Source organism: Protobothrops mucrosquamatus, unplaced genomic scaffold (genome assembly GCF_001527695.2).
Source record: "Protobothrops mucrosquamatus isolate PMUCROS unplaced genomic scaffold, P.Mucros_1.0 scaffold303, whole genome shotgun sequence".
In the NCBI taxonomy this organism is placed as follows: domain Eukaryota; kingdom Metazoa; phylum Chordata; class Lepidosauria; order Squamata; family Viperidae; genus Protobothrops; species Protobothrops mucrosquamatus.
In genome coordinates, this window is record NW_015386645.1 from 137,942 (window position 1) to 160,023 (window position 22,082).

General features: G+C 36.5%; 3 protein-coding genes across 3 annotated transcripts in view; all 3 read right to left on the reverse strand.

The window, feature by feature from the left end:
- Window positions 1-813, reverse strand: part of LOC107286607 (vomeronasal type-2 receptor 26-like) — a 14,583-nt gene extending 13,770 nt beyond the window's left edge. Inside the window, exon 1 of the mRNA XM_029283960.1 lies at window positions 668-813. Within this exon, the coding sequence (XP_029139793.1) occupies window positions 668-813 (146 nt within the window). The remainder of the gene's footprint in view (window positions 1-667) is intronic.
- A 3,436-nt stretch (window positions 814-4,249) lies between these two features.
- On the reverse strand, window positions 4,250-13,379 carry LOC107286608 (vomeronasal type-2 receptor 26-like). Its single transcript, XM_029283961.1, has 6 exons — window positions 13,228-13,379; window positions 10,761-10,938; window positions 8,193-9,050; window positions 6,106-6,333; window positions 5,516-5,642; window positions 4,250-5,160 (listed from the first exon to the last, which is right to left on the reverse strand). The coding sequence occupies exons 2-6, from the start codon at window positions 10,794-10,796 to the stop codon at window positions 4,250-4,252; spliced, it is 2,160 nt and encodes a 719-aa protein (XP_029139794.1). The 5' UTR covers window positions 10,797-10,938; window positions 13,228-13,379.
- Window positions 13,380-15,164: 1,785 nt separating this feature from the next.
- LOC107286609 (vomeronasal type-2 receptor 26-like) lies at window positions 15,165-20,237 on the reverse strand. Its single transcript, XM_029283962.1, has 4 exons — window positions 19,446-20,237; window positions 17,639-17,866; window positions 17,125-17,251; window positions 15,165-16,075 (listed from the first exon to the last, which is right to left on the reverse strand). The coding sequence occupies exons 1-4, from the start codon at window positions 20,235-20,237 to the stop codon at window positions 15,165-15,167; spliced, it is 2,058 nt and encodes a 685-aa protein (XP_029139795.1).
- Window positions 20,238-22,082: the final 1,845 nt, after the last annotated feature.

Below are 22,082 nucleotides of genomic sequence, written 5' to 3' on the forward strand. Positions count from 1 at the left end.
ATCTTCTGCCACATGCTACATTCAACTTCCATCCTGATATTGTTAAGGATTATTTTACTGATTTATATTCTTAATAGATTTCAGTTGTCTTTCAATTCACAGTTCTTAATGAAAGGTGGGATATTTTTATAATGGAAATCTTACATCTTATGATTTATGGTTGTATCTTATGATTTATGATTTACCACTTTGTTGTTTATATGTATACTAAGAGCTTATGCACTGGAGACTAATTCCTTGTGTGTCCAATCACACTTGGTCAATAAAGAATATTCCAAATAAATTAGTATCAATCTTCCTTGGATGTTCAGGAAAATGAAAAGGAACAATTCTTTTAAAATTTATTGCAAGTTACAGAAGAAATATAATGAGAATGATCGTAATATGTCACAAAGAAACGGGGAGGATGGAATGAGCCTCTGTAATATCCAACCATAGAAAATTTAATTGATCATCTTTCTTGGGAACATAATGTAAAGTGATATGTTATTTGTTCACCTTTGCCTGAAATCTCTTTCATTGGATGAATATTATAGCTCATTGAAACTTAAAGGATAATACATCTCTCAGTTTTTGTTTTGATTGAAAAGTCATGGATATACCTGCTGCCCAAATCTAAGAAGAGACTTATCACCTGAACCATTTGATTAAGGTACCAATTGCTTACATGAGGTCATCAAGGACTTCAGAAGAGGGATGTCTTTCAAAGTTGAGAGGATTGGAAAACATGAAGCTTTGTGAACTAATGCCTGCTATGATGACATCCCCTGGCTGATAATATTTGTTGTTGATATTCCGTGGGTCGCTGTTCATGCATTTAGCAACTGGAACATCACATGATGTCCAAGGAAACAATATGAGAATCCAGAGAATAAAGTGCATGATCTTGCATTTACATCTTGTTAACATCAAGTCACCTGTGTTTTTCTAGTCATTCAAGAGTTGGCATCCTTGCATGGCCAGCAATGTCAGTTTCATCAATACGTTCAGAGCTCCCAATTGCTTTAAACTCCTTGGGCCAAATGTTCCAACATAGATTAAGAAGAATCTCCAATCTTGTTTCTGTTTTGCTAATCACTATCAGAAAATCCCTTGTCATCTGGAGCAGTTGATGCTGATGCCAAGTAATCAGCATCAATTGGATAATTATGGGGAATTTAAACATCTGCTTATCATTAGAAATTCTTTCATGTAGCAGAAGAAAATCGTTTTCCAACCTATCATTTCAACAAAACTTTTCTTTTTTCCTAAGAACTTTCAAAAGAATGCAACTTTCTAAAACAGGAGATAAGAGTGTTTAGCAGGAGTATTTCCATGTGGGGTCAAAACAGGCAAGATGACAAAAAATAATGTTGCAAGGAAGCTCAAACTCTTTGGGGCTTGTTTTGAGGGATCATGTTTGTTATTTCTATATTTCAGTTGCGTTTGTGGGGTTCCAATGTAGACTTGGTTCAATAAGTTTCAGTTCAAAATTTGTCTATTTTTTAAAAATTTCTGCTAAAGTATGATAATTCACTGATTTTTTTTACATGTATTCATCCACCCTTATACAGGAATATCAATTAATTGAGGGTTGCGAAGTTTAGTAGTTTAGACATAGAAACAATCATTTAGATAACATTGGTTCCCCATGACGGACTATTGTGGTCTTAGGTATCCTGAGGATGCTTCAATTCAAAGGGGACTTTAATGTACCTTATATTGATCTGCACACAAGGCAATTTTTTTACCATGATTGTTGTAAGCCAGAGTTACATTCTACAAGATGGGTGGCCATATATGTTTTTTAAATAAAATAAACAAAATTACACACACACCATGTGTGTTTATGATGTTCTAATCCAGAGGTGTCAAACTGCCGGCCCAAGGGCCGGATGCGTCATGATGAAACCGTGCCCACCCCATTGCCAGCAATGGGGAAAAAACTCCGATACATCATGTGGCATCATGTGACATCGTGAATTTGACATGTCTGTTCTAATCTAATGTTTACTTTAAAAGCCAACATATATGATCCATATCTCACTAATAGGTTATATCCATTGTGATGACTGATTCAAGATACATACTTAGAACATAGAATAACAGGATTGTAAGGGACCTTGGAGGTCTTCTAGTCCAGCCCCCTGCCCATGGCAAGAGATCCTATACCTATACCATTCCAGATTTTCTTTGGGTTTGATGGGATGGGGTATATGTGATCATAAAAAAGTAACAGAATAACAGGACAGAATAATAGAGTTGAATGGTCATAATTGAATGTCATTAAGGAGTTCTGGATGACTTTAATGCCCTCTCATAGTTTTTGCACTAGGAATCTTCAGGGGACAGTTTCCAACTGGTCTGTACTGTGTCCCATTTTTGAATAGCAAAACATCTTTTAATAGTGTACTTTGATCTTGCCTCTCTTCTGCCATGGTCTTTAGTTGTTCTTTAGGAGAAGTAGAAGTTACTGTTGTCAGATCGATAAACTACAGGGAGATAATCACCTTTGCATAATCATGGATTATTTGCAATACTGTAGAAAAAAACATCTTGATTGCATATTTCAATTGTTGTTTTTTATTAATATAACAAGGGGTATTTTAGGGTAATTCTATTTGGAATATATACTTTCTAATGTATCAGTTGTTCTCCTTCCTTGAAATTTTTGAAAGATTGAGGACCCTTCAGGCAGTCACTCATGTCCTGAATGACACATGGTTTGACTACGGCTGTGCGCTCTATACAGAGCTGCCCTTGAAAATATTGTTTCAGCTGGTCCAAATGCAGTGGTATAAGCAATGATGAACATGCCGTATGCTCATATGACACATCTGCTTCATGAATTGTACTAGCTGTCAGTTTTCTTCATGGTATGATTCAAGGTCTTAATTTCTATCCATAAAGCCAGTGGTGGGATTCAAATATGTGAAAAACCAGTTCTCTGTGTGTATGCCGCTTCCAGAAGTCCATTCTGGGCCTGGGCAACAAAAAAATTAGCTACCAGTTCTATTGAACTGGTGCAAACTGGCTAAATCCCACCACTGCATAGAGCCCTACAGGGCATGGGACCTGATTATTTGAGGGATTGCCTGTCTCCCATCATATTCGTCCAGCCAGTTCCTTCAATAAAACAATGACATTTTGGGGCCATAATTTAGTTCCACTAAATTGTGTGTGTGTGTTTTTCTTCTTGTTTATAAGATACATAGAGCCGCTGGAAATTGGGCAGCATATAAATTTAATTACACACACTTGCACATACATGCACACACAGATACCCACATATATCAGTGGCATCCTCAGAATTAGGTTGGGTCAGAATACCAATTTAGCAGTATGGGATCAAAACCATCCCATACGCAATTCCAAAGAGTTGGCCTTCAATCCTTTTAATTTTTGAGAAAATGTAATTTAATGTGGGGCAGGGTTGAAAAAGTTGAGAATGCAGCTATTGCTATGTAATTGAATGCCCAACCTTTGATTGCAATCTCTGTTTCCCTCATATGCATCAAATGAGTGAACATACTTTTGGAAATGCAGGTATATGCAGCCAGATCTGGGTAGGGGACTCTTATTCAAATTAATCAATCAAAAATCCACAGGTCTGCAGACATCTAGATCAGGGGTCTTCAACCTTGGCCCTTTTATGACTTGTGGACTTCAACTCCCAGAATTCCTCAGTCAGGCACGCTGGCTGAGGAATTCTGGGAGTTGAAGTCCACAAGTCATAAAAGGGCCAAGGTTGAAGACCCCTGATCTAGATGGTCCAGGTTCTATATTTCTGCAGTCACCTGTCAGACATCCTCACAATCTGAGCAAACTTGAACTTCTTTTGTATTTTGATGCTCTTGGACTTCTGTACCCACCACTGAAACATGAATCACTCAGACTAGTCTTTTTCCTTTGGTTTACTAGAAGCTTGTTTAACAATATTTCCTGTTTACACTTTTCAAAATTTTCTTCAGGAACCATAATTGCTAAGTATTGTGACTCATTGAATCTTACAGCTTCAGGGGGCAGGACAGTTCAATGTTTAAAACTGTCAAAATCAGGAGGTTTGTTCATATGCTGGGATAGACCTTATCTCTATAATGCTTTAATTATTAAACCATAGGCATGATAGAATGGAAAGACATAGAAAATTATACATTTTATTATTACACTAATACACAACCATTTCATTTTCAAAAGCACTTAAGGCACGTGTTATTGCTGGCAACAATCACTGATCTAAATCCAATTGTGTACATCAAGATTGATTCTTTTAACTCATTTTATGATTTTTTTGCATTATTTGTTGCCTGTTATTCAGTTCAGGTCTTATCAAGATGATGTAAACTTTGGGGGAGAAAATGAGGACCAATAATCCAGCACTTGAAGCTAAGATGGAGAAGATCTCCACAGCCACCATGTATTTCCCTTTGGTGCTCTGGTAGGCTGGAACAAAAGAGATCCAAACGCTGCAAAAGAGCAGCATGCTGAGAGTGATAAATTTGGCTTCATTGAAACTGTCTGGAAGGTTCCTGCCAAGGAAAGCCACTGTAAAGCTGATCATAGCCAAGAGGCCAATGAAACTCAGGATGCAATAAAACATGGCAGCAGAGCCTTCATTGCACTCCAGGACCATTTCTGTAGGTAGAGAGTACATATCAAGATCTGGGAAGGGAGCAGAGCTCACTAGCCACACAGTACAAAGACTGGTTTGAATGAAAGAGCAGGAAAGCACTATAAAAAGTGCCAGTCTTTTTCCCACCCATGACTTCATCTGGGAGCCTGGCTTGGTGGCCAGGAAAGCTAGGACTACAGTGAGGGTTTTGGCCACCACACAAGAAACTGCCAGAGAGAAGATGATGCCAAAAGTAGTTTGACGAAGGAGACAGGTTGTCATCTGAGGCCGACCAATGAAAAGTAAAGAGCAGAGAAAGGAAAGAAGAAGAGAGACTAGGAGGATGTAGCTGAGATCCTGGTTGTTGGCCTTGACTATGGGAGTATCCTTATGCTGAATGAAGACCGCGAGGACCAGAGCTGTACTGGAGGAAAATAAAAGAGCAAAAATGGTCAAGGTGATCCCCAAAGGCTCATGGAAAGATAGGAAGCTGATGTCTTTTGGAATGCACTGATCCTGAGTTTTGCTGGGATAGTGATCCTCTGGACACTGGTAGCAAAATTCCAAGTCTGAAAAGATAAAACCAAATCTCTTTATTTAGACTGTGGTGTGTCTAATCAAGATAGAAAAAACAGCTAAGTGCATAATCCGAGCTACAAAGAAAATTGCACGTTTTTTAAATAATAGTGTTTTTATGAGATATTATGCAGACCCCAACATCAATTTGTTTGTTGTTCACTCATTCAGCTTATAGGCACCCTTCCTTCAGAAACTCTGGGCAACATACCTGCACTGGATCCTGGAAGTGCTTCTAGCATCCACACAAAGGAAAAGGCCAATTTCTATTCAACCTGATTTTTATATGATAATGTCTGAACATCCCCGCCTGATTCCAAATTCAAATGCAGTCCATGAGATCCTTACCCATTTGAACTGAAACTTTTCCTCTTGGGCATGGAAGGCAATTGTAACAACAAAATGGCTTCCCTTCCTTCTTGGTCTTGCTGTGACCTTTATGACAGGGTTCATTGCACAAAGACAGAGGCTGTGCCTGGGCACAAAGAGAAACAGACAAGACAGAATCCTTAATTGTTGGTTTGGTACTGGGATAGTCACTGGGATATAGGTTTTTTAGTTCTATAATATCCCAGAGTTTGAAATGAACACCTAAGAACCATCATTAAAAAGGCACAACAAAGAATGTTCTTTCTGCATCAACTCAGAAAGTTCAGACTGCCCTAGGAGCTATTGATACAATTCGACAGAGGAATTATTGAGTATGTCATTTGTACTTCTATAACCGTCTGGTTTAATAAAGCAATCTAACAGGACAGGTACAGACTTCAGTGGATAGTTAGGCCTGCAGAAAAAACAATTGCAACTAGCCTGCCTTCCATAGAAGATCAGTATATTGCATGGGTCAGAAGGAGGGCTGACAAAATATCTGGCCATACAACTATTTTCATTATCTGCATCTTGAACAGTGATGGACCCCAAGTATATACAGAAAATACCTGGCTAAATTTCCTTGGCCACTTAATAGAATCGGCATTAACACTGAACACTTGTCCTTTGGGAGCTCTGAGATCAAATCTTCCCACTTTGACTCGATGTAGACTTAGGTTTGGGAATGTGACCCAGTTGATAATATCAAATCCTGCTTCCAGGTTCCCATTTTCATCAAAGGAAATGATTTCCCCAACACTATTGTTAAATGAGACCTTTCTTAGATAGTGATGGAACTAAACTGAGCATAAAAATAAAGCAACATGCATTAGAAAAATAGTACAAATGATAATAGAAGGTGAGAATATTTCACAAAGTATACCCAAAGATGCTTTTTCACGAGGCAACTGACTTTCTTGTTCTTCTAGGGGACAGAAAAACAAGAAAGATGTGAAAAAGCATCTTTGGGACAACTATGACCTGGATGACTAAGAATCTCCATAGACATTCACAAAATATAATTAGTCTTGTACCCAAACTATCAATAATCATGATCAAACAATCTAGGTGCTCATTATTGAATTACTTATAATAAGCCGATAATATAAACAAAATATACACTTAAAGTAAGTTTATCATTACTTCCAAGAATCCAATTCATTACATTAAAAAATGAATAATTAACCAAACCAAAAAGCAAATTCAAGCATCTTGATATTTGTCCCAGTGACCCACTCAAATGGGAAAAAAAGAGAAATAAAATTTCTCACATCTTCTTTTCATCATTGGAATGGCCTCTACTATTCCTTACTCTGACTTGGGAGCCTACCAATAAAAGTTAGTTTTCTCATACATGTTTTTTTCTCTCTCCCCTATTGTGCTTCCTGTTAATAGTGTTACAGAGAATTGTATGCCTTTGGACCTAATAACATATCAAGTTGAGTAATAAAGTTAATGATGTTGAGACTTTGGAAAAAGTTCAGAGAAGAGCAACTAAAATGATCAAAGGCCTGGAAACTAAAACGTATGAAGAACGGCTGCAGGATTTGGGTTTGGCTAGTCTAAAGAAAAGAAGAAACAAGGGTGACATGATAGCAGTATTCCAGTATTTGAGGGGCTGCCACAAAGAAGAGGGGGTCAAATTATTCTCCAGAGCACCAGAGGGCAGGACAAGAAACAATGGTTGAAAACTGATCAAAGAGAGAAGCAACCTGGAATTAAGAAGAAACTTCCTAACAGTGAGAACAATTAACCAATGGAACAGCTTGCCTTCAGAAATCGTGGGTGCTCCATCACTGGAGGTTTTTAAGAAGAGACGAGACAATCACTTGTCTGAAATGATATAGGTTCTCCTGTTGAAGCAGGAGGCTGGATTAGAAGACCTCCAAGGTTCTGTTCTATTCTATTCTATTCTATTCTATTCTATTCTATTCTATTCTATTCTATTCTATTCTATTCTATTCTATTCTATTCAGGCTGAAGAGTTTTATGGAGGCATACAAGTATTCCCTACAATGGGAATCTGATATGAGCAATGATTACAGAGTATTATAATGTAATAAATCATTATATGTGTATGTCTAAGAAAAGCAAAAGGAAAGGAGCTGAGATTAGCAGTCAGATCAATAATTAAAAAGGCAACAAATCAATCCTTAATTTTCCTTTTGACCCCTGCTGCCCCTTTGTGTTGAATAGAACATGAAATATTGAAAAATCATTTCTACTGGATGTAGATCTGCAGACTCTCTAAATCCATCATAGCAACATTTTCTAAACAATGACAACTATGAAATAATGGGATCTAGGACAACTCACCATGGCCAATTCACAGTAGCCAATTCACCACAACCAACTTGCCACGGCCAATTTGCTATGGAACAACGTAACACAAGATAACTGTACTCTAGATCTGTTCCTCTCTTAAAATTATTAGTAATACTATTAGTAATGTTATTAATATTATTATTATTAATGATATTATAGTTATCTCTCATTGAGTTGTCCCACGGCAAGTTGGTGGTGGCAAATTGGCAGCTGTGAGTTGGTTATGGTGAGTTGCATTCGACTCTAAAACATACAAAAATATCAACTTACTAGAGAATTGGCTTATGTAGATATGATTGTCCAATTTCTACTTGTGTAATCAGGACATTACCTGCCACAGTTGTTGCTTCAAGAGCTTCTTCTGTCCTTTCTCTGACATAGTTCTATATTTGAACTTTAATGAAATCATGGACTGCAATACGTGGGCCACAGCATAAACTGCATTGTAAATGCTATAGCTATGGGACGTTATGCTCATGTCAAAAACAGATTTAGGAAGAGCCTCTAGCTTTTCTTCCCCACTGCAGTGATTCCAAACAATCTCCTCTTCCAAGGATGTTGAAAAGGAACAAAGAAATGCTTGTTTCCAAAAGTCCTTAATAAAACCATCTGTGGTTTCCATATTAGGGTTTCTCCTCTGAAGAAAATTTTGGAAACCCACCACATCCTGAGAGTGAGTTGCAAAGGCTAGGGTACCATGAAGTATATCTAGATCCCAAGTTTGTTGAAAAGGAACAGAAGTGAATTCCATTTGTGCAGTCATTATCCAGACTTTGCCCACTTTCATTGGTATGTTTTCAAGTTCTGAAATTTGGGGAAACATTCTCAAAAAGATTGTAGTGTGAATTTCACCATGTAAGAACACAACATTGGCTGTGCTACTAATTATCAATTGGTACGTTTTGACCCATGATTCTATCATTTCATGAATGCCAGTTTTAAAATACAAGGTTGGCAACGGTTCTATAAAATCAAAGCAGACACCTCCCTGGGAAAATTTGGGAAGTTCATTCTGTACAAACCTTAGGCCATTGTCATCATGTATAAAAATGACACCAATCCAGGTCCATCTGAAAAGCAAAAGCAACTGAAGCATCCCCATATACTGTTGGTTTCTATTAGGGAACATCCATTGGAAAAAGGCTTGTTGGGATGGGTCATTAATCAAAGGAGAAGAACCATATCCAAGCTATAAAGAAAGGAAAGATTAAGTAGATAGAATAAATAAAGTAAAATTTTAATGTATGAATGGTGGGTATTCATCTAATATTCTGAAACTGGGTGAAAAAAAATCAAACATTGTACGACCAAGTCCCATTAGAATGGAACTTCACTTTTCTTTATTTTTTAAGATATAGTGGGTGTTTTTAATTTGATTCATGCTATCAGTTTGTAAGAATCATTCATACTGAATTGTGAAAATAAATATGTGCAAAAAAATTGAAAAACACGGGGAGACAATTTACCCAAGATCACCAATTAGAAAGCAAATTCTGGCCATTACAATCTCCCTGGGTCAAAGGAAGTTCATGAGATAAAGCACATGCATTATAGATGATACTTCCTCTTGAGTAAACTGTAGAAATGGATTATTTTTTGCTGTTAGCTCAAGAGGTGAGCTGTCAGCAGTCCTGGGATTCCATCTATGCTCCTAACTGAGGTGGAGCCAACACAGACAGTAAACCCTGCTTTTCCCACTTTGGGAAGTAACTATTTTATAGATGGTTTCAAGGTTAAACAAAATTGATGAATAAAACAGATTTTAAGATTGAGAAGAAGATAAAATATTTGGGTATTAATATGACAAATATGAATTGTATGTTATTTTATAATAACTATGTTGAGACATGGAACAAAATTTAAAAAGATATGTGTTTTATCTAGAATGTTATTTTTGTTTCAGACAATATCTATTTTGATGACTAGTGTACTATTTAATTACTAGCAGAAATTTATGTTTAAGTTTGCATGGCAGAGGAAAAATCACTGAGTTAAATACATTTTACTACAAATTGCAAAGGAAAAAGTAGGTTTATGGGTTAACCAGATTTGAAATTATATTTTTCTGCCTGTTATTTATCTTAGATGAAATAGTGGTTGTTGCTAAGAAATAGAAAACTGCTGGAGTTAGAAGAACATGATCTGACATTTGGGTAGCTTGGAATTCTATGGTATGGTAAAGCTAAGGTTAATGTAGATTTCAAAAATTGTAATGTCAGGCAGACCATTCTTACAATATGGAATAATTATAAATTTGGGTTGTTCCTGTTAACACCAAAAATAGAAGAAAACCTACAAGAGCAACTGCAATAGCAATAGCACTTAGACTTATATACCACTTCACAGTGCTTTACAGTCCTCTCTAAGAGGTTTACAGAGTCAGCATATTGCCCCCAACAATCTGGATCCTCATTTTACTGATCTCGGAAGGATGGAAAGCTGAGTCAACCTTGAGCCGGTCAGGATCAAACCCCTGGCAGTCAGCAGAATCAGCCTGCAATACTGCATTCTAACCATTGCACCACCATGGCTCAAGATAAATAAGAAGACATCAAGACATCAAATAAGAAGGTATCAATCCTTGATTGTTACAATAATTGAGAATGTTATCCAGGGGTTACAAAAAGGGAGCTGGGAATCAGGGGTAGTCAAGAGTTTTCTATTCATTTGTAAGATAGGAAGTGGAAAGGTATATATTCTATTTTGATACTATTTGATAAGCAAAGGAATTAAGTATAGATGCTGTGAATTCTGGGTTAGGCTAGCATTTAAACAATAAATTATTACCTGTTTGATGATGACACATTCTTTGTCCCAAACTGATAAAAATTCTTACTGAACAATAAAAAAGAGGTCTACATGTCTTGTTCAGATCTAACGTTATAAATGTTCACCTTACCTGTGGTATCTTATAGATGCTCAGAATGGTTGCCATGAAAAGACATGCCTTGGAGTTTGGTCCTCCAATGACAGCCACAGTAATACCTTGCACATCACATTTATAGTTTGGAATGAACTTGTCCCATGTAGACAGAAGCTCCAGTGAAGCAAGATAAGTTAAGCTTCCAGTGAAGTAGTCATTATAAATGTTGAAACCCAGGGAGACATTATTCAGTATCTGGATATTCTCATTGATCTCCTTCACAGCAAAGACAAAAGCCAAGATATGCTGATAGGTCTGAGTCACAAATCTGCAATGAGATTTAACTGCACCATTGGATTGTCTCAAGTTAAGTTTAAGAGTTGCTAGATTCCTATTCTTCTAAATTTAGATCATCTACCTTTTCCATAGCAGTCTGTTCCTGTGGAGCATCCTGTCCTTTGAAATCTAGTAGGTCCTCATCCCCGTAACTTTCTAGAAGAAATTGCTGGTTCACACTAGCACTGGAATAGGGTGAGGAGACAGCTGGAAGATGATGTGGTTGGCTGCATCAGAGGAGACTGAGTTTGATGCCAGTTGGGTTTTTTTTGTTTTTTGTGTTTATTGTTTTTTTATGTTTTGGTTTTATATCACCAGGGCTTTTTTTCTCACAGAACGCCCAGAACGGAGTTCCGGCACCTTTTTGGGATGGAACCTTGTAGGGTAGGCAAGGCGGGTTGTATGATGTATGTGAGTTCTGGCACCTTTTTTTTTTCCAGAAAAAAAGCACTGTATATCACTGCCCTGAACTGCTCAGAGTTGTACTTTTAACATGGGAGGCCATATCAGTTTAATGAATGAATAAATAAATAAATATTAGTGAATCATAAGTTATGAAATACAGGCTCAGTTTCTCAAATATTTTTAAGTTGAAAATGAGAGTGCACCAATTACCCAAATGATGGGTAATTGCCAAAATAGTACTTTTTATCTCAAAATGTTTGTACAAAAAATGCATATATTTCAGTGAAGTATATCTAACCATGCCTATCAGGGTGTTGATTCCCAAAACTATTCAACTAGAATGCTAATTTTCATTTCTAACAAGAGAACATTTCTGAAAGAAAATAGCATGTGATCTTGGGTGCATATAGTGTGGTGGTAAAAGGTCCCCTCCCTGTAGACCTGAAACTATATTCATTACCAAACCTATGGGATGCTCCCCAGACATATGATCTGTGTAAAATGCCCTTGTAAGAAAACATTTGCCTCAAGTTGAATTCATTCTGAATGGTGACAGGGAGAAAACTCAGTCAGGTACCTGTGGCCCAGATTGTTGTTTCTATTCACTGACAATAACTCAGAGATAGTATAGTTAACATATTAAGAAGGAACAAATAATAATATGGTCACACAAATGGGTTTATTGGACAACCATTTGTCTGAAATGGTATAGGGTTTCCTGCCTGAGCAGGGGATTGAACTAGAAGACCTCCAAGGTCCCATCCAACTATTCTATTCTATTCTATTCTATTCTATTCTATTCTATTCTATTTAAAATATCCCAACATTATGCAGTAATTTTTACAGTGTCTACCTTTTCTTTGTTTTGCTTCTGCCTTTCTTTGCCTTTCAATGCAGTAGACCAAAGGTATATAAGCCCTGGTTCTTGTTTTGCTCTTGGGTGCTTAACAAAGTATCAAAGGCTTTGCTTGAATTCAGTATATACTATATTATTGCTTTCAGGCATGCAAATAAACTTATGCATCTTCAGAGTGATTTGATTGCCTTAGGTATGCCCGGATTTGGTCACAATAAAGGAAAATGTTATACCAACTACATATTATTGCAAGAAACATGATTTAGCCATGAATGTTATGCCTTTATAATAGACATTTTACATTTCAGTTCAGTTGAATATCCTAGTTTTGGCACATGAACTAACAATTAGTTTAACAGGCCATCAAGAATACTAAAGAAGTTCATCTTCTCTCCCACACAATAACAAAATCCCATCATGATATTTATGGAATTATATCTTTGCAATCTCTCTGTTCTTCAGATTAGTTAAATCTGTTCAGTTATCTTTAATTTTGCAGTTCACAATGAAAGATGGCTATTTTTCTAAGGGAAATAAGTTTAGCCTCAATTCTCTTTTGCTACCAAGAAAGCAAAATGAATAATTCTCATGAAATTTATTACAAGTACAGAAGAACTGCAGCACTATGACAATAATAAGAACACGACACAAAGTGGGTAGGTAGTGGAATCAGTCTCAGTAATTTCCATCCATTTAACTTGTCACTTTGCTCAGGAATGTTACTTAAAATGGTCAGAATGTGTTCATATAACACTTTAAACTGGATAAAAATTCTGATCCATTGAAATGTAAATTGTACTATATCCCTTAATGCTTATGATTGCAAAGTCATGCTTGCTCTTATAGCCTAACCCTAAGGAGAGACCCACTGCCTGAAATATTTGGTTTAAGGTACCAATTGCTTACATGAGGTCATCAAAGAGTTCAGAAGCAGGATGCCTTTCAAAGTTGAGAGGGTTGGAAAACCTGTAGCTCTGTGAACTAATGCCAGCTATGATAACATCTCCTGACTGGTAATACTTATGATTGATTTTCTGAGGGTCACTGATTATGCATTTAGCAACTGGAACATCACACACTGCTGAAGGAAGCAGCATGACAAATGAAAGAATAAAGATCATTATCTCCCATTCACATCTTCTCCTTAACATCAAGTCATCTTTTCCTTTACAATCGTTCAAGCGTTGGTGTTCTGTTGTGCTCTTCTAGCATGTCCAAGAATGTCAGCTTCATTAATAATTCAGGAGTCCCAGGTGCTTTAAAATCCCTGCCATGAAAGTTCCAGTGGAGTTTAACAGTATTTAACAGTATTCCTTAATCTTAGTTCACTGTTTAGCTAGCTACTACCAGAAAATCTCTTCTCACCTGGAGGAATTCTCCAAGTAATCAGCATCAATTGGATAATTATGGGGAATATATGCTCCTACTCATCATTAGATGTCCATGTAGCAGAGGAAAACATTCCCCCCCCTACAGCTTTGGCAAAAGTTTTTTTTTCTAAAAAAAAGTTTCAAAAGTACGAAGCAAGCAAGATGGCAAAATTGATGGTGTGATACAAGCCCCCAATTAATATCTTAGATACAAGAAATACTGTCTGCTTAACTGTAGGTTGTACTGTTTACTTGTTTATTTCCTGCCTGTATTAATATTACAAATACCTCAAGACAGTAAACATATCCAACACACCTTCCTCCTCCTATATTCCCCACAACAACACACTCTGTGTGGTGAGTTGGGCTGAGAGAGAATGACTGGCCCTTACTCAGCTGGCTTCCATGGCTAAGGTGGGACTTGAACTCACTTCCCACTTTCTAGCCTAACTTCCTATACAGAACCCAAAATAAAATTGCTCAAGACTCCATGATAGGTCTGCATTGCTATAGTGTGGTTGATTTACTCAACTATTAGAAAGGACTGTATCTAGCACTATAAACCCCTTGGGTTGATCTGGGTGCAATTACTAATAAAATTCCTGTCTTATGTATTGTGAAGGCACTGTCATTGAACATAGATATTTCCCATTCCTTAAATTTCTGCCTTTCTGCTAAACAATGATAGTGAAATGATATACATCAACAGAATCCTCCTGTCCATACTAAAGATAAATAGATTGATCAGACATTCATCTTTTCTTGCATTATTGAACAGAATTACAAATAATCAGGGATGCAGAGTGGCAGGACTGTTAATCTCTCTTTTTATTTTTATGGCATGCAATATTTGTAAAATGTATTTGCTGCCCATCTCATATCCCATGTCAGCTTTTATTATAAGACTTTTGAGTTGAGATTTGATACTATAGTGTGGTTGACTTACTTATTTTAAGCCTTTTAATATTTTCAAATCTTCAAATACACTTCCTGATTTAAAGAACACATTTAAAAATATATTTTAAAAGGAATACATTATTTGAATATTATTTTAGTGAAAATGAGATCTTTGCTGCTTCTGGGAGAGGATTCTGGGATAGCCAGTTCTAAGATATTTGAGAAGCCTTAAGAGTTTACCTGCTGAGAATATGATGCTTTGAAGGTGCTCCAAAGCAACTTTTTGCTTCTAAATTGAAATGAGGCCCAGACCTCTCATCTAATTTAGCTAGATTTCAATTATTTCATCAAGCGTTGCCTGAATTTTTTAATCAACATGATACAGCATTTGGGAAGGAAAATGTAGTCAGGCAAGCCAATACTAGAAGCTAGAATAGCAAAACTTTTCACAACTAATACTTTATCTATAAACTGACAACTAAAACAAAAGAATGCAAAGAGCTTACTTCTAGGTAAGTGAAACTGAACCATAATATTAAATGATTCTGTTTTCCCCTAGAAATCTGACATATTATTTTATATTTTTCTGTGGGTTTGTCTTCTTAGCTGTTCTTTGTTGTTTAGAGCAGGCCTCAACACAATGATGTAGCATTTAGGAGAAAAGATACAAACCAGTAACCCAACACTGGAAGCAATAATGGAGAAGATCTCCACAGCAACCATATATTTTCCCTTGGTGCTCAGATATGTTGGAACAAAGGACAACCAAACACTACAAAAGACCAACATGCTGAAGGTGATAAACTTGGCTTCATTGAAAACATCAGGCAGATTCCTGGCTAGGAAAGCTACTGTAAAGCTGATAATAGCAAGGAGGCCCATATAGCCCAAGATACAGTAGAACATGAAGACTGATCCTTCATTACACTCTAGAATGATTTCTTGTACCACTGAATTCATGTCAACATCTGGGAATGGAGGAGAGGTTGCCACCCATATAATGGAAATAATACCTTGAATACAACAACAGCCCAAAATTATGAAAAATACAAGTCTTTTCCCAACCCATCTGCTCATCATGGACCCAGGCTTAGTGGCCATGAAAGCCAGAACTACAACGATGGTTTTGGCCAACACACAAGAAATGGCCATGGAAAAGATGATCCCAAAGGCTGTTTGACGAAGGAGACATGTCACCTTGTCAGGTTTTCCTAGGAATAATAAAGAACAAAGAAAAGACAACATGAGAGCAACAAGGAGAGCATATGTGAGATTCCGGTTGTTGGCTTTGACAATGGGAGTGTCCTGATGCCTAATAAAGATCCAGAGGATTGCAGCTGTGACCAAAGTAAAGAACAGAGCAGAACTGGCCAATATAGTGCCCAAAGTTTCTTCATACTTCAAAAATGTTAGAATTTTTGGGAGACAGAAATCCTGCATCTTATTAGGATACTGATCTTCTGGACATTGAAAGCATTCATCCATGTCTAGAAAATAAAATAACAACTTACAGATTTGTTGAAAGAATTAAAACTGAACATGACAGTTATCAATGCTGCTAACATTGGATGTTCTTGCTTTGACAAAATATGAAATGGCAGCCACTCTCTGTATAAGCTGTGTGGTACTTTTAGAGTTAAATTAGATGATGCTGGGAGGGGAGGAGAAAGAATGTGTGTGGGGATTAGTTAAGATAAGAAACCTCGGGCTACAGAATGGAAAGGAAACTTTGCCCTTCAAACTGATTGGAGAATGTGACTTATGACTGCAAATTAGAGGAGGGAATTATGATTGAATATTATGTGCTCAGGGGAGGGGAATTCAGATCTTGGCATCCACCATGCTGTGTCAACACTTTGTTTTCACGATTAAAGACTTTTTAGGATAAGCAATGCCTGGAAGTTCTTTGAAGTGTTTCTTTCATTAGTCGGAACCATGACAACAGTATTAAGAAAAGAGAGCTACTGTTTAACATGTGAATATCAAATACACTGGCATACTTCCAATAGTTATATTTGGGAAACCTTTGTCCCAAAATACATTATTTGGCATCATACTGTAATTCAGTCAATGAATCGAATGCATATCTCATTTGGGTCAATTTTCTGTATTTTCTGTATGTCATTAAATCTGAGCAGACAAACTTCATTTGTGATCTTCAACAAGATACAGTTTGGCTAACAACTCTGCTGATTCCATAGATGGACATATTTGCCATTTATTTTATATATTGGTAGGTGCAGTTCCTTATATTTGTCATGTACATAAGTTTAAATCTAATTTCTTAATTGACAAAGAGCAAAGCCCTGAGTTATGGCAGTTTTAGGAGAAAGAAGACAAGTTTGATACTGAAAACTATTGCCCTGTCTGCCTCTTCTCTATAATGAGAAGCCAGATATTTATTTATAAACTCTTGATTAGATGCTTTGCAATAATATCTAAGTCTCAGAGCACACAGAGTTCAGACATAGTAATTCAACATGTGTTGCATTTTTATTTAGGTATGTCTTCCAGTAAAACAAAAGCAAGAACTCACCTTCCTGGTTGGAAATCTTCCCATGTGGACATTGTAAACAATCATAGCAGCAAAATGGCTTCCCTTCCATCTTGCTTCTAACATAACCTGAATGGCATTTGCTATTACACAAAGATAGTGGCTGAACCTACTCAAGAGAGAAAGAAGAAAATGCTTTGGCAAATTTGTACTCAGTGGTTAGACAGTATCATCTGGGGTGGTTTTTCCACTGTCATGTATGAATTGTCTGCAATGTCTTTGGTATATCCTTCCTTATATACATCTGGGTAGTTCTTGTTAAATGAGAAAACATACTTGTTTAAGCTAATATACCAGAGAACATCAACTCTCTTTCTTAAATATACCAATCCCTCCATTCACACATTATCTTAGAAGATACCTAATGTTCCACCAGGTGAAGGGACTTGTAAAGGTCTTCACATTGCTGGAATATAATTGCTATGTGGGTTTTGGATCTAAGAGAACTCTGAGAATGGAGAAAAGATATTTCACTATAAGTCAAAACTTTCCTTACTTGTTTAAACCTCCTCGGCCATACAATATCATTTTTATCAATGGTGAATAATGCCTCTTGGGAATCCATGGAGTCTATCCCTCCAACTTTAACTTTGAGAAAAGATAGATTTTGGAATGTGATCCAATTCATAATATCAAATCCAGTCTCCAATTCTCCATTTTGGTTGAAAGATATTTTTTGTCCAGCACTATTATTGAATGAGACCCGTCTCATAAATTCGTTGAGCTACAATGGAAAAGAACCCAAGAAAAGGTTAGATACATGACAGATAGATGATAGATGATAGATAGATAGATAGATAGATAGATAGATAGATAGATAGATAGAGAGAGAGAGAGAGAGAGAGAGAGAGAGAGAGAGAGAGAGATTAGAAACCCAAGGTGATAAGATTCATTTCCCCTTTTAAAAATAAAAATAATTTATCCCACATTGTTCTGTCTTACCAAGAAGCTATGGTCTACTTTATCAAATACCTTATTGAAGCTTAAGTCTACTATATCCACAGCATTTCCTTCAACTGCTAATTTAGTCAGTTTGTCAAAGAAGGCAATATGATTTGTTTGGTATGACCTGTTTTTAACAAACGTATGCTGGCTTGCAATAATCATCCTATTTATTTTTAGATACTTACAAATCTGTTGCCTTTTTTTTTTGCAGGATTTTCCCAAGTATTAATGTCAAGCTACTTGGTCTGTTGTTTTCTAGATCCTTTTTTTTTTTTGCTTTTTGAAGATTGGAATCACATCTAAAAGATTCATTCAGTGATTCCAAGATCAATGCCAATTTCTTCAGTACCCTCGGATGTAAACCATCTGATCCAGGAATCTGCACTTGTCCTAAGCAGATATGTGTTCTCTTAACAATTCCTTCCCTATCTTGACCTGTATTTCTATTCTGTCTCCAATGGTGTTGCTTTTGGCAGGTTGGACAATTTTTTCCTTTTGCTTAAAGACTAATGCAAAGAAGGAATTAAGCAGTTTTGCTTTCTCCCTGCTGCCTGACACCTTCTTGTTCTTTCCCATTAGTGGACTGATTGGTATTTTGACTTTCTTCTTACTTCTTATATATTGAAAAAGAACTTTTTTTGTTATTTTGGGCATTTTTTGCAAGTACTAGTTCATTCTGAACCTTGGCCTTCCTGATTCTGTCCTTGCAGATTTGGGCTATTTGCTGGTATTCTGCTCTAGTTATAGATCCCTCTTTCCATGTTTTTATACTTCTCCCTTTTGTTCCTCAATTTGTTAGAGAACTCTTTATGCAACAATGGTGATCTCATCTGATGTCTCTTGTTTCCCTTTCTTACAGCAACAGAAATTTGTTAGAATGCTAATGATGACAGACTCTTTTATATTTAGCCTATACACACACATGCATACATGCACACACAGAGAGAGACACTAAAGATATGGATTACAGAAATCAAACCAGTCATCATGGACTTTTTTTGAAACAAAATGAATCTGAAATAAATACTACAAAGTGAGAAAGGTCTTAAAATATGTAAGTTCAGGGAACACATATAAAACCTAGATACTGTAAGGCACAATAAAGAGTTCAATTAACATAAAAAGACAGGCATAAGAAATTGTACAGCTTTGTTCTAAGACTCAGATGTCATAATTTTTAAAGACATTAATTGGACTATAGCTAAAGAGATGACATTTAACAAAACTATACGTTTAAACACATTCCCCTTCGAAGAATGGCCTGTCAGATCATCTCCTACATGGACCTTAATTTATATTTTGGAACTGGGCTGCAAATATGGTGAGCAGCCAGTAATTGGTTTGACTCAAGAATTTACCTTCCACAGCTTTTGAACCACATATTTATCATCATGTCCTCTAGTTCTATATTCCATCATGGATGAATGGAAGTCATGCAAAGCATGTGCCACCACATGGATGGCATTATAAATGCTGTAGCTGTGGCCAGTCATGTCCATTTCAAACACAGATGTAGGAAGAGCTTCCAGTTTCTCCTTTCCAGTGCAGGGAATCACATTTTCATCCTCCATTACAGAGACGGAGAAGGAACATTCAAAGGCACTTTCCCAGAAGAGCTTGATAAAAGTATCTTCTTTTTCCAAGATTGGGTCCTTCATCTGAACAAACTTCTGGAATCCTAATACTTTCTCTGAGTGAATTGCAAAAGACAGAGCACCATGGAGGAAGACTAGGTCACTATTCCTTACAAAAGGAAGTGACATGAAATCCATCTCAGCAGTCATAATCCAGATTTTACCCTTTCTCCACAATGATGCATCTTCAGATTTCAAATTAGTGGAAAGAAGTCTCAGAACTATAATTCCGTAAATTTCACCATGAACTAGAACTACATTAACTGTGCTTTTCATAACCACCAGATGCATTCCAAGTCCTATTTCCACCAACTCAGCAATGCTATTTGAATCGATTATTGGAAATGTTTCAATAAAGTCTGAGCAGATCCCTCTCTGGGCAAACATGGGAACCACATTTTGTACAAACTTGTCCCCACTATCATTATTCACAGACAAGATCCCAATCCATGTCCATCTGAAATGTAACAATAATTGAAAAATTCCTTTATATTGACGGTCCATAATTGGGAACATTTGCTGATGTAATGCAGCCAGTGTTTTTGTACTACTTTTGGTAGTGGAACCATAGATTAACTTAAAAAAGAAAAAAGAAAAATATAGGCAAATAGTCAACAGGACATTTTTTTTCTTTTTTTAAAAAAGGTAGTGTAGAATGGTATTATTTACCCATCTAAGCTACAACATATTAAGATTCAACACATATTTCGTACTTATGAACCTATACTTCGCAAACATATTCAGAATGTGACATGTGGAAATTGTTATTACTCCCAAGGCTGAGGTGCATTAGCAAATTTGATCAAAAACACATTATTGCACCAAAATTTCATGAGTATTATACTAGTCAAACAATACCTACAGCATTTTCAAACTTGGCTTTCCACTTCTATATTTCAACAGACATTTTACGTATTTCTCCTACAGTACATGAGAGGCTGTGGATGAAAAATTCCCATTCAGAATAATTTCATTTCTCCAGCAATTTTGCCAACTGCTGTTATTTTCTATAACTTAGTTTCCTCCCTCATTCCTTTCTTTTCCTTCAGTACCCATTACGATGACTGAAAATTGTAAATTGGTAGATTGGCCTTAAAATACCTTTTTTTCTGTTTTAATGCTTCTGAGAATTCTCTATAGTTTTAGTCATTGTTTCTCTTAAACATTGCTCTAGTGGAAAATTACTCCTTGGCAAGGGATAGCACACTAACTGATCACTTAGGTCTTTCAAACATAAAAAGGCCAGAAGCGTTATAGCCACAAGACTGGGGACAGGAGTAAGCCACAGCAGAATTCCCATGTAGTCATCAGAAGTCATCAATTGTAAGAATAATTTCTATTTCAAGCAGAACCCCCTCCTTCTTATGCCATGAATGCTCCCATAAAAAGAAGGGAATAGTGCATTGATGGCTATCTACTTGGTGTGGGCTCTATCAAAGTTGATACCTGTGGCATCTTGTAGATGGACAGAATGGTAGCCATTTGTAGACAAACTTCAGTGGTAGGTCCCCCAATGACTGCTATTGGTCTGTGCTGCATATCACAACTGTAGTTAGGGATGACCTGGCCCTTTGTAGAGAAAAGTTCCAGAGAAGCTCGATATGTCCAGCTTGGCATGAAGTAGGTGTTATAGATCTGGAAACCGAGGGTGTCATTAGGTAAAATATTGGGATTTCTGTTGATCTCTGTGATGGCAAATTCTAAGGCCAAGATGTGCTGGTAGATTGGAGTCATGACCCTAGAAAGAGAAATGCATATTTTGTCACCATGCACTCAATTGAACAGAATACTTCTTTATAGCTGAGTCTGATAAAATAGCATTACAATCATTTTTATTTTAATGGGCAGTGTCATAAGGGAGGTTTTGATAGCATTTTAAAAATATTGGGGATGAACATGATTTTTGTCCCAATAATCGTTCAGTATTCAACTTAATAATTTCAGAAACTGAAGAAACTGATACATTCTGGAAGACAAGAGTCAGTCCATTTTCTTTAAAACCTCCAAAACACATTCTATTGTTGAAAATAATTTGGGAGTCTAAGATAATTGATGGCACCAAATAAAAATTATTTCCTTTTTTCAAACAGGCATTCTTCCAAACCAAACATTTATTATGCCATAAGGATAAAAATTATAGTTTAATCCCAGCATTTCCTACACATATCTTGGAAATGGAAAGTAGACATACAGAAGAATTTTGACTAAAAAAAAGAGCATAGCTTTTTTCCAGTCAGAGAGTGCATATAATTTAATTAAACTATATTAAACCATGTAATTAATATTTTGTTTTAAAAAATTAAGATTTTACTGAATAAATTGTTTACAACACTGATGTCATGTACTGGAACAACTAGAATT

Bases quoted from the DNA above. Each gene is read 5' to 3' on its own strand.
- LOC107286608 (XM_029283961.1), bottom strand. From the start codon at position 10,796: ATGGCAACCATTCTGAGCATCTATAAGATACCACAG. The intron at 6,334-8,192 runs GTAATGTCCTGA...TGCTCAGTTTAG, and splicing joins TGAAGCAACAACTGTGGCAG to TTCCATCACTATCTAAGAAA. The intron at 5,161-5,515 runs GTAAGGATCTCA...TTATCTTTTCAG, and splicing joins AAAAGTTTCAGTTCAAATGG to ACTTGGAATTTTGCTACCAG.
- LOC107286609 (XM_029283962.1), bottom strand. From the start codon at position 20,237: ATGTTCCCAATTATGGACCGTCAATATAAAGGAATTTTTCAATTATTG. The intron at 17,252-17,638 runs GTAAGGAAAGTT...TCTCTTGAGTAG, and splicing joins GGCCGAGGAGGTTTAAACAA to GTTCAGCCACTATCTTTGTG. The intron at 16,076-17,124 runs GTGAGTTCTTGC...TTTATTTTCTAG, and splicing joins GAAGATTTCCAACCAGGAAG to ACATGGATGAATGCTTTCAA.